General features: G+C 34.2%; 1 protein-coding gene across 1 annotated transcript in view; it reads left to right on the forward strand.

Annotated features, from left to right (window-relative positions):
• The window catches only part of LOC131805906 (cAMP-specific 3',5'-cyclic phosphodiesterase, isoforms N/G-like), a 77,323-nt gene that overhangs the window by 45,255 nt on the left and 19,030 nt on the right, over nucleotides 1-13,038 (forward strand). Inside the window, exon 4 of the mRNA XM_059129669.1 lies at nucleotides 9,692-9,730. Coding sequence (XP_058985652.1) covers nucleotides 9,692-9,730 — 39 coding nt within the window. The remainder of the gene's footprint in view (nucleotides 1-9,691; nucleotides 9,731-13,038) is intronic.

Below are 13,038 nucleotides of genomic sequence, written 5' to 3' on the forward strand. Positions count from 1 at the left end.
TTTTAAATTTTGTTTAAAAAAATTGGATCAAAAAATGCGTCTAGGCGTGGATTTGTTTAAATTTTATTTCCAAAAATTTGAGTCTTGGCAAGGATTTTTTTATATTTTTTCCCAAAAAAACTTAAAAAATTAATATATTTTTTCCAAGAAAGGGATGTATGACTGGGTCTTGGGGTGGATTTTTCGGGTCTTGGCGTGGATTTTTTAAATTATTTTGTAAGAAAATTTGATATAGCCATGGGTATTTTACATGGGGTCTAGGGATGGATTTGTTTTTTAATTTTATTTTCAAAAATTGTGATCAAAATATTGGCCTAGGCGTATATTTTTTACTATTTAATTTTTAAAAATATACTTGAATTTTTTTCAATTGTTTTATAAGAAAATTTAATATAGCCGTGGAGGTAAAAAAATTGTTTTTTAATTTGGCGTGGATTTGTTTAAATTTTATTCCAAAAAATTATTTTTTTTCTAAAAAAGGGGTGTAAACCTGAATTGTTTCAAATATTTTTGTATTAAAAGTTTTTTCGTGAGTTCTGGAAAGTGGTTAAATTAAAATTATATTTTTATAAATAGGGCTGGAATTTTTTAGAAATTTTTGATCCATGCGATTTTCAACCTAGTGCTCAGAATTGAAAATTTTATAAATTCTCTTTATCAATTTTTTAAAATAGGCCTGGATTTTTAATGTCCTTAAATACCATTTGAGTACAACAAAAATTAATTAAAAATAAGTTTTATTTTTCTATTTAAAACCTTATTATTAAAGCTTTTCGATTAAAACACTTACTCTGATTCTCTTTTTGCCAAAAGGACATTTTGGCAAATGTCACTCAACTTCTTTCTGGCAAATAAGACTAATTATAGAAATTAGCTTGGAAATATCGTCCAATATTAGCATTCCATTGACCTTCGTTTTGTGGCTGAACTGGCATGAACTTTCCGGAGCAGACCAACGAATTTATCTTCCGAGACAAAGTCATAATTTTCAATGAATTTTCCCCAAAAAAAACCCTGACTCTACCATCCTAACTTTAACTCTTGGTTTGCCCAGATCCTTTTACAAAAGAAAGTGTCACAACATGTCTCTGTGTTTTCTCTCTCTCTCTCTCTCTCTCTCTCTGGGTGTGTGTGTTATCTGTTGTTCCACTAAAGCACACTCATAATGTCTCAAGCGGAGCAATCAAAAGCCAACAAACTTCGGCTCCTTCTCCTTCTATCTCCGACACTTGGAAGTGTGAGTAGCTGAGTGGTGTTGTTGCTGCTGTTGCTGCAGTGCAAATACCCTTTTGGCCATTTGCTTAATACATTTACTTACACAAACACTGATTAAGTGTCTTTTGGTGTTTGTTGGGGATTTTATGCACGACTACTGCCAGGACAACAACAGCAGCAGCAACAACAACAATAGCTCCTGGAGTTGTTTTCTTCCCATTCTTGTGTTTGCTGTAATATTGAAAGTTAGCCAGGATGTTGGCCAAGGAAAAACTGTTGGTGTTTTTTTTTCTTGTCATAGCTTTTGGGCTTTGTATTAGGTGTTACATGTTCTGATTTCATAATGGTACCCTGGTGGCTTATGGCCACCAACAAGAATACCGACAACTACAACAACAAAAACTAATAGCTGCTCTGTTCTATTTAGAGAGGAAACTTTTCAAAATCTAGGCAATTGAAGTAGAGGGGGAAAATTAGGCTAACACGTCCTTTAAAAGGTCCTTTAAATTTAAATATTATTTTATGTTATTTCAACTTTCTCTCCCCTTACCACCTTCCCTCCCTGAGATAATGTCTAACAACAACTGACAAATATTAGTATGCCAAGTTTGTGGCTCTTCTTCTTTTTTTTTTGAAAATTTGGAAATGAATAACCAAAAAAAACACAATTGTCATTTCAAATAATCGTGGTCCCATTGGAGCTCTTGTTTTTTTTTTTTTTTCTTCGAATGGGAGGGAGGAGTTTACTTATTTATGGACATCACACAAAAGAGATTTTAAACTTTTTTTGCCGGGGACCAAATTTTGACATGGTAAATTGTTCAATTTTAATAAATAATGTTTATCGCGTTTTGCGGAAATTGTAAAAATTGTCCAAAGTAAAAAAGAAAAAAAAAACAGGAGAATATGCTTTAACAATGACATTCAAATCTCATGGCTGTCACATTGAAATGACAGGACTTGTTGGTGAAGCATAAAATAAAGAAATATATATTTTAAATATCACTGAAAAAATTGAAAAAAAAAAAAAAAAACATTAAAAAAAGTCTTAAAGTCGGGCGGGCCGACTTTATGATACCCTACACCACTTTGCTAATTTACTGGAGCTCCGCATAACAATTAAAAGTTTTTATGGGAGAATTCCATCATGGGAGCTATAACTATATCTGCACCGATCTTCACCAAATTTGACATACTAGCTTCTAGACTCAATATGGTGTTCTTTGTATTTGAGGAAGCAGTAGAGCTAGAAATTTAATTTGGAATGAGGGTCCCTGATGGAGTGTATAATAGATCTACCAAAGGCTTTTTGGAATTTCGCACTATAAGTGTGCGGATTAGAGTCAATGTAATAAGGTAGTTTTGGAAGTGTGTACTCATGTGTGCGAAAAGTACCAATCGGTACTAAATTTCGTGCAATTTCATTTTGAAGCAACGGATGGAGCAGGAATCACGAAATTTTAAATTTAACTTTACTGACGGAGTGTAGCATTAGGATATAGAGGTAGTTTCCGAAATATGTACTTATGTGCGTGAAAAGTACTAAATGGTACTAAATTTGGAGGGTGTATGGTACATATTATGGAGGGTATATTAAGTTTGTCACTCCGTATGTAACTCCTCGAAATACTCATGTCAGACCCAACAAAGTATATATATTCTTGATCAGCGTAAAATACTAAGTCGATATAGCCATGTCCGTCTGTCTGTCTGTCTGTCGTAATCCCTCTATCTTTCGAACGAATTGAGATAGAAGGCTAAAACTTTGCACACAAGTTTATTTTGCCAGTAGGCAGTTCGTAAATGGTAGGTTCACGTTTTCATATAGCCCCCATATAACGGTACCTCCCGATATGCGGTATTTTGATGATTTTAGCGACATTATTAACCGGAATTGTTTCAAAATTGGTATTTAAAGTTCGCAATAGATACTACGGCTAAAGACAGAAAATGAGCCATGTAGGTCCACGTCTTCGTATAGCCCCCATACAACGGTACCTCCCGATATTCGGTATTTTAATGATTTTATGGAAATTTTTTCACCAGAATTGTTTCAAATTTGGTATTTGAAGTTGGCAATGGATACTACAGCCTATGACAGAAAATGAGTCATATAGGGCCACAGCTTCGTATAGCCCCCATATAACGGTACCTACCGATATTGGGTATTCTGATGATTTTAGAGACATTATTTCCCGGAACTATTTCAAATTTTGTATTTGAAGTTCGAAATGGATACTACAGCCTAATACAGAAAATTGTCTGCGCAGGTCTACGTCTTCGTATAGCCCCCAAATAACGGTACCTCCCAATATTCGGTATTTTGATGATATTAGCGACATTATTTACCGGCACTATTTCAAATTTTGTATTTGAAGTTCCTAGTGGATACTACAACCTATGACAGAAAATTGTCTGTGCAGGTCCGGGTCTTCGTATAGGCCCCATATAACGGTACCTCCCGATATTCGGTATTTTGACGAGTTTAGGTACAATACTCACCGAAATTGTTTGAAATGTCGTATTTGAAGTTCGTAATGGATGCTATAGCCTGTGATAGAAAATTGTCTATGCTGGTCCAGGTCTTCGCACAGCTCCGATATAACGGTACCTCCCTATATACGATATTTTGATGATTTTAGCTACATTAGTCACCGTTTATTTCAAGTTTCGAATTTGAATATGGAAATGGCTAATGGCAAACAATGTCTGTGTAGGTCCACGTCGTATTTACCCCAATATAACGGGTATATTCGGTATTTTTAAAATTTTAACAGAATTTTTAAGGATTTTATTTTTTTTGAAAATTACCAAATTCGTTCGAAATGGTGGAGGGTGTTTGGAGTTCAGCCCGGCCGAACTTACAGCTTTTTTACTTGTTTATTATTGTCACATTCAATATGTAGATAGCGTTCTTTTACCTCCTCTCTTTTTGGTATACATCACTTTGTCTCTTTAATATTAATACCTATATACCAAATCCCTTCCAAACTTTGCTCACACATTTTTTTAAATAAATTACCCCCTTCCCCCTTTTACCATTTCCTTGAAATCTAATTGCGTACAAATCCAATTCTAAATTTTCAAAATCGCATACAATTTTAATTTTTATTAACTGTTGGGTTAGGCATCCTTTCCAAAATACATTTATTTATATATGTATATTTTTAATATTTATGTTAAATTATCAAAAATTAATATTCAGTACAAAAAATTCCGAATTCATATTAAGTGGCAAAATTAATTAGCTAAATGTGCGGCATTAATTAGCAGCACCACAAAGTGTACGCGTGTTGCATATTCAAATTACCTTAAACATTTATTCATATTTTTCAACCTCCCATCCCACCAAGAAAATATATGTGCATAAATACATATACATATATTGGTATTGTAGGGTTATGAAAATAAAACTCCTAGGGAAAGAGGGTGGAGGGACAGGAAGAAGAAAGAGTTCCTAGAACAAAGACCTAGGAAGCCCTCACACGTGTGCCCCCACTTTCGAACAATGCGCAACAAAACTTCATTTCCGGTCTATTATTATCATCGTCATCATCATCAACATCAACACTGCTGTCACCATCATCACAAATTCTCGCAATAATAATGGTCATGTATCTGTATGGGTATATCACAAGTCTATATTGTATGTGTATGCATGTGTGTGTGTGTGTGTGTACAATATTACAATTTAATTAAGCCCACCATTGTCACATACCAATTGTTTCAATTCAATTTAATTATGCAGCAATTGAATATTTACGCATTCAATTCTATTTTCGTCGCGTGTGTGTGTGTGTCTCCCTCACTCTCTCTCTCTCTCTCTTGGTATGTGTGAGTGGGTGTTTGTTTGTCTGCATATATGCTCCTTGTTTTGGTTTTTTTTTTGGACTCCACCATTCCTCCACAACATTTAATATAAATAAAGTGATTTTATTGTTATTATTCCATGGCTAACATGTCAGGAATTCCAAACATCTGGCCGGCTGGAATGTTGTTGATTTCAAACGAGGAAAATATGTATGGGTGTATGTTTGTTTTTTTAACTACGAAATTGTCATCACTTTGCTGCAACATATGGTCAATTGTTGTCGGCAACAACAAAAATAGTTGGCAGAAAAACAATTTGTTGCATTTTTATATTCTTCAACAAATACAACTATTGTTTATTTGTAATTTTTTTTGTAAGAAAGAAAAAATAAATAATATTTGCCCAGACATTCGAGTTCATTCAGGAATTTAGTAGAATATATTTTATTTTCAATGAGAGAAGGAGTTTATAATGGAGGGTATATTAAGTTCGTTATTCCGTAACTCATCGAAGTAATAATTTTCGACCCAAACAAGTATATATATTCTTGATCCGCGTAAAATTCTAACACGATTTAGCCCTGCCCGTGCGTATGTCTATTGTAATCACGTTAGAGCAAAAACGAATGTAGATATGAAGCTAAAATTTTGCACAAATCTGTCATTTGTCTGCTGCCAGGCCAAGTTCGAAGATGGGCTATATCGGCCCACGATATCGCATAGCCCCATATAACGGTACCCCCGATATTCGGTATTCTGATGATTTTAGTCACATTTTTCAATGACATTGTCTGAAAATCCACACAAGGAGTTTCTTGTGAGTACTTTACCCCTTCAAGAGAATTTTCTATATAGGCCCACGATATCGTATATCACCTATACAACGGTATCCTCCAATATTTGGTATTTGGATGATTCTAGCCACATTTTCAATGGAATTGTCTGAAAATCCACACAAGGAGTTTCTATGGTTACTTTACCCCCTAATTTCATAAATATTCTTAAAAATCCATATTTTTTTTAAATTTATTTTTAAGGGCAAAAACACATAATTTTTTAGGAAATTGTGAAAGATGTGCATTTTTGAAATAATTTTTTTAAGGATTATATTTCTAAAAATGAACAGTGTGGCTTGTTTGTTCGGAATACTGTAGTATTTTGTTGTTGCAAAATGGTCAGGCTTTATCCCTTTATTGTTGTTTTTATAAAAACAACGTTTGTTTATAGTGGAGAACGATGGCAATGTTTACCAGGGGGTAAGGCAGGGAATACCTAGTTTTCGTAAAGAGCCAGCAATCTTCATCAGTTCCCTTGTTTTTTGTCTGGGATATTCTCCCCTGAATTCTTAAGTCTTTTTGAAGAGAGTTGGATGCTTATTTCGCATTCTTTGAGCTTTTGAACCCTACGTGGGAAAGGTACCAGAAGAAATGGTCCGGTCTATACCATCTTTACAACAAATCTCGTGTTGGTGGAAATATTGAGATGCGGAATGTCTGAATTAAATCGGATGTTAATTTCGCTTTTTTTCTTATTTTCTGGTTTCATGGATATTCAAAATTTTGAGCTTTTGTGGGAGAGGTACCAGAAGGAGTGGGCCGATATATCCCAATCTTTACAGCAGATCTTGTGTTAGTAGAAATAATTGGATGTGTGAATGAAGAGAACCGGATGCTTCTTTCGGATTTTATAATCGTTTTGGTTATTAAAAACTTTGACCTTTTGTGGGGGAGGTACCAGAAGAAGTGGGCCGATCTCTACCATCTTCACTGCAGATCTTGTGTGAGTAGAAATAATTGGATGTGTGAAATATGAAGAGAACCGAATGCTTCTTTCGGATTTTATAATCGTTTTGGTTATTCACAACTTTGACGCTTTGTGGGGGAGGTGCCAGAAGAAGTGGGCCGATCTCTACCATCTTCACTGCAGATCTTGTGTTAGTAGAAAGAATGGGATGTGTGAAATATGATGAGAACCGAATGCTTCTTTCGGATTTTATAATCGTTTTGGTTATTCAAAACTTTGACCCTTTGTGGGGGAGGTACCAGAAGGAGTATACACATATCCCATTTTCACACAAGATCTCTCGGTCCTGGTCACACCGACAATTTTTCTCGAAAAATGTCAATGCAAATGTGCGGACTTTTGATATAACCCCGTCCCGCCTAAAAAATGTCATTCTGGTTCGTTGCCCAAAATGTCCTTAATTTACAAATTTTTCTTTGTCGGACTAATAATATCATGGGATTTTCTTCAAAATCTAGGTAAATTTTTAAAATTTCTCTTAGAATTATTTTTCAGGTTCAATAAAATGTAAAGTATTTTTTTTTAAATATATTTTTATGCAAAAAATTAAAAAAAAATCCACGAAACTTTGTCCAAAGTTGTCATATCAAAAAGCTTGATGATCACGAATGATCACTTAGTCGCCAGGATAAAATCTGACATTGCAAAGCTTTAATAGAGAGTAATATGAATTTATGCCAATGTGAAAATAATTCAGACTCAATCTACATGGTCTTCTGGGAGATCTACTTTCCCTAACCAAAAATTGAAATTACAGATCTATTATTTGCTGTAGCCCCACAAAATTTTCCGCTAGTGTTCATATACATTAATCAATAAGAGAAACCCAAAGTTTTATACTCGGCAATAAAAACAAAGTTAAGCGAACAGATCACTGCAGACTGTATAAGGGCCAAAAGAACGACCGCTCAGATATTTCCCTCTAAAAAAATACCTATGCCATGTAGATCCACATTTTGATATAGCCCCCAAATAACGGTACCTCTCGATATTCGGTACTTTGTTGATTTTAGCGACATTATTCACCGGTATTGTTTCAAATTTGGTATTTAAAGTTCGAAATGGATGCTACATCCTAAGACAGAAAATGAGCCATGTAGGTCCACGTCTCCGTATAGCCCCCATACAACGTTACCTCCCGATATTCGGTACTTTGTTGATTTTAGCGACATTATTAACCGGATTCTTTTTTAAAATTTGGCATTTGAAGTTCGTAATGGATACTACAGGCTAAGACAGAAAATTGATTGTGCAGGTCCAAGTCTTCGTATAGCCCCCATATAATGGCACCCCCCGTTATTGGGTACTTTGACGATTTTAGCGACATTATTTACCGGAATTGTTTCAACTTTGGTATTTTAAGTTCGTAATGGATACTACAGGCTAAGACAGAAAATTAATTGTGCAGGTCCACGTCTTCGTATAGCCCCCATATAACGGCACCTCCCGATATTGGGCATTTTGATGATTTTAGAGACATTATTTACCGAAACTATTTTAAATTTGGTATTTGAAGTTCGTAAGCCTGTGACAGAAAATGTTCTGTGCACCTCCCGATATTCGGTATTTTGATGATTTTAGCGACATTATTCATCGGAAAAATATCGGTATTTTTAGGATTTTCACAGAATTTTTAACGGATTTTATTGTTTTGACAATTGCCAAATTCGTTTCAAATGGTGGAGGGTGTTCGTAGTTCAAACTTACAGCTTTTTTACTATTTTTTTTTTTTTTTTTTTTTTTTTTTGAAAATTGACAATTTCGTTTCAAATGGTGGAGGGTATTCATAGTTCGGCCCGACCAAGGTTACAGATTTTTTATTATTTATTTATTTTTTTTTTTTTTGTAATTAAAATGGGCATGAACCACACTCTTATATTATTTATATAGTTTTTTTATACCCATCAATGGTTGGGGTTTTGGCCAAAAAATTCTTACTCTGAATCACTGTGTGGCGACAATAACTTAAAAGTTAAAATAACATTTTTCAATAATTTTAAATCAACATTTTATTTTGTTTAATTTATGTCTCAATTTAATTGTTTTATTAAGTTTTTAAATGTTTTTTTTTTTTTTTTGAAAAAAATATTAATCAAGAATTTATTTTTAATTGATTTTTATACCCTTTGAGTTTTTATTTTTTCTTTAAGATGAGTGATTTTCTTTTTTTTTATTTTATTTTATTTATTTATTTTATTTATTTTTTTTCGGTTTAAACATTAAATTTTCCCAAAGCTAAATGATAAGTGAATAATTTAAGAGCTTCTGATGTAAATGTTATTTGTTTGGTTGTTTGTTTTTGTTGTGTGGCCCTTTTTCTGAGTATCCGCTTTCCGTTTCCTGTTACATTAAACATGATTTGGATGTACTTTATCTATTTCAAATGTTTTTTGTTTTTGTGTTATTGCGTTTTTTCTTCACTTGTTTTTGTACATATATTTTGGGTTTTTTATTCCCCATTTTGTTTTCTCTTCTGTTCCATTTCCATTTATTTCTGTTGTAAACAAAAAAATAATTTTATGCTTTTCCAGCTGTAGATATTTACAAATTAAACGCCATGCTTTAAAGCAAAAAAAAATGAAAATGCAAATAAATGAAATTTAAATAAAAATGCGAAAAATAAATATTTAAAAATTAAAAAAAAATACAACTGTAAAGAAATATTTAGTTACTTTTTTGGCTTATTGTTAAAATAGCAAAACAAATTCTTAAGGGATCTTTGAGCGGATCCCGTTTTGTTGTTTCTGTTTTTTTTTTAAATCTTCTCTTGTCTTAAAATGAAAATACATAACTCTCTTTCTCTCTCTCTCTTGTGATACAATCAAAACGTTCATTGTGTTGTTATTTGTTGTAACCCTTACAGGTTTAAAGAACAGGAGGCCTCCATCCTGATTGACAGATCGTACGTATCTCTCTCTTTCTATATCTCTAACTATTTTTATTTAGCATACAACCATACATACCAACCATACATAATATGTGTTCTACTCACATTATGCATAAACTTTCATAAGATTATGTTTTTTTTTTTTCGATGTAGATAAAATAAAATTAAAAAAAATATATATTAAAATATTGAAAAACCATCCATATGGTGGTTTCAAAATGCTTTCTCCTCCCGTGTGCTGCTGCTTTTGAGGGGGGGACTTGAAAATACTCTACTATGCTTTATAAATATATACTCTTTTGCGCTTTTCACACCAAATTGTTATATTTTTATTTCTTTTTTTTTTTTTTTGTGCGCTAAATTTAAAAACAAAAATTCGTATTCATAGACATTCCAAAAGTGCACACCTTCAAAATAAATCGAAAATAAAAACATACACATATGCACATATATTTTTAAATTGTATCCCAACAAACGAATGCCAAAGAATGCTTTGATTGTGTGAATTTTCATTTTCGAGCACTTTATTCCATTTCTCACCAAAAAATTAAAAAAAAATATTCAAATAATTACAATAATCGTAAAAAATAAATTATTTAAAAAATTTATATATATAAATATTGTTTACTATATACATTTTTTGGTTGTTTTCAAACATGGCAGTATCAGAGAAAAAATAGAAAATTTTATTTCAATTATTTTTATTTTTGTGTTGAAAGACCAGAATGTTTACTCTTCCATTCTTTTTTTTTTTTTTTTTTTGATATGTTCTTGGATAAATATGTAGTTATTTTATTTATATTAACAAGTGTTAAAATATTTAAATGTGTTGTATTTTCATATAATTTGTTTTGTTATAAATCTTTCACTTATGTGGTAATTTTAAGAGAGCTCCCAAAATAATTAAATTTCAAAAAAAAAAATAAAATTAAATAAATAAATAAAAATAAAGGGCATGAAATGTCCTGCCAATAAGGATAAATAACCCTGTGCACTACAAACAAGTAAAAAAGCAGCAAAAGCTTTAAAACCCTTCACCATTTGGTAGGAACTTGAAAATTTTCAAAAAACTTCCGGAAACTACCACTTAAATAAAAACTGATACATGGAGACGTTACGAAGACGTGGACCTGCTTACGACATTTTTTGTCATAGGCTGTAGTACCCATTATGAACTTTAAATACGAAATTTGTTACAATTCCTGCAAATAATGTCGCTAAAGTCATCAAAATACCGAATATCGGGAGCAACCGTTATATGGCAGCTATATGAAGACGCGGACCTATGCAGGCAATTTTTTTCCATAGGTTGTAGTACCCATTAGGATCTTCCAAAATGAAATTTGAAAGGATAACAATATTGCTGAAATCATCAAAATACAGAATATCGAGAACTACCGTTATATGGGGGCTATACAAAGACGTGGAGCTGCACAGACAATTTTCTGTCTTAGGCTGTAGTATTCATTTCAAACTTCAAGTACCAAATTTGAAACATATCCGGTGAATAATGTAGCTAAAATCATCAAAATACCTGATATCGGGAGCTACCGTTATATGGGGTCTATACGAAGACGTGGACCTGCACAGACAATTTTCTGTCTTAGACTGTAGAATCCATTACGAACTTTAAATACCAAAATTTAAACAGTTCCAGTGAATAATGTTGCTAAAATCAACAAAGTACCGAATATCGGGAGCTACCGTTATATGGGGGCTATACGAGGACGTGGACCTGCAGAGACAATTTTCTGTCAAAGGCAGTAGTGCTTATTTCAAACTTCAAGTACCATATTTGAAACAATTCCGATGAATATTGTCGCAAAAATCATCAAAATACCGAACATCGGGAGGTACCTTTATATGGGGACTTTACCAAAACGTGCATCTACATGGCCCATTTTCAATACCAAAAGTCCTGCAGACATAATATACATTTGAGTAAAATTTTATCAACCAACTTCATTTCGTTCGGAAGCTAGAGTGATTTCCACAGAAGGATAGATGGACGGACATTGCTAAATCGACATAGAATTCTATGCTGCTCAAGAATATGTATATATACTTTGTGGGGTCTAAAATGTATATTTCGAGGTGTTACAAATGGAATGACCAACGTAATATACCCTCCTTACTATGGTGGAGGGTATAATAAAGGGAATGAAATGTCCTGCCGATAAGGATACATGACACTGTACAATACGAAAAATCCCAAGCGTTCATCATCGGTAAAAAGCTAAAGCTTAAAATAGAGGAGACTTGTATCGACGTTTTTAAAGTTTATATCGCAAAGTAGGCGGGCTTGGAGGGAGAGAGATGGTCTTCATAAGCGAGCCTGAAGGAAGCCTATATCTTGAGGGTGATTTGTTTCTCCAATGGCGAGCCTAAAGGCTAGTCTACCTCTATAGTCTAGGTTGAAGGGAAGCCTATCTCTATAGGTGAGCCTGAGGAAGCCTTACTTCATAAACTATCTTGAATGGGAGCCTTTCTCTCATAGGCGAGCTTGAAGGGAGCCTATCTCCATAGTCTAGCTTGAAGGGAAGCCTGTTTCCATAGGCGAGCTTGAGTGAAGCCTATGTCCATAGACGAGCTTGAGGGAGCCTATCTCCATAGGCGAGCTTGAAGGGTGTCTATCTCCATAGGCGAGCTTTAAGAGAGCCTATCTCCATAGCCGAGCTTGACGGGAGCCTATCACCATAGGCGAGATTGATGGGAGTCTATTTCCATAGACGAGCTTGAATGGGAGCCTCTCTCACAGGAGAGCTTGAAGGCCGCCTATCTCTCATAGGCGAGCCTGAAGGGAGCATATCGCCATAGGCGAGCCTGAAGGGAGCATATCGCCATAGGCGAGCCCGAAATGGAGCCTATCTCTATACGCGAGCCTGAAAGGTGAAAGGCGAATTTGAAAAGAGCCTATCTCTCATAGATGAACTTGAAGGGAAGCACATCTGAGCATGAAAAGAGCCAATCTGTATAGGTGAGCCTGAAGAGGAGCCTATCCCAAACTAAATAGACGGGGAGCCTACCTCAATAGGCGGGGATAGCAATAGGCGAGCATGAATGAAGCCTATCTCAATAGGCGATCCTGAAGAGACCCAATCTCAATAGCTAAGCTTAAAAAGAGCCTATGTCCATAGGTAACGTTGAAGAGAGCCTCCTTCTCTACAGGCGATCTTGAAGGAACCTAATCTCCATAAATGAGTTTAACGGAAACCAATCTCCATATGTCAGCTTGAATGAGCCTATCTCCATAGGCGAACTTAAAAGAAACCAATCTACATAGGCGAGCTGAAGGCGACCTCCTTCTTTATAGGTGAAGTGAA

This window comes from Musca domestica, unplaced genomic scaffold (assembly GCF_030504385.1).
Source record: "Musca domestica strain aabys unplaced genomic scaffold, Musca_domestica.polishedcontigs.V.1.1 64, whole genome shotgun sequence".
NCBI lineage: Eukaryota > Metazoa > Arthropoda > Insecta > Diptera > Muscidae > Musca > Musca domestica.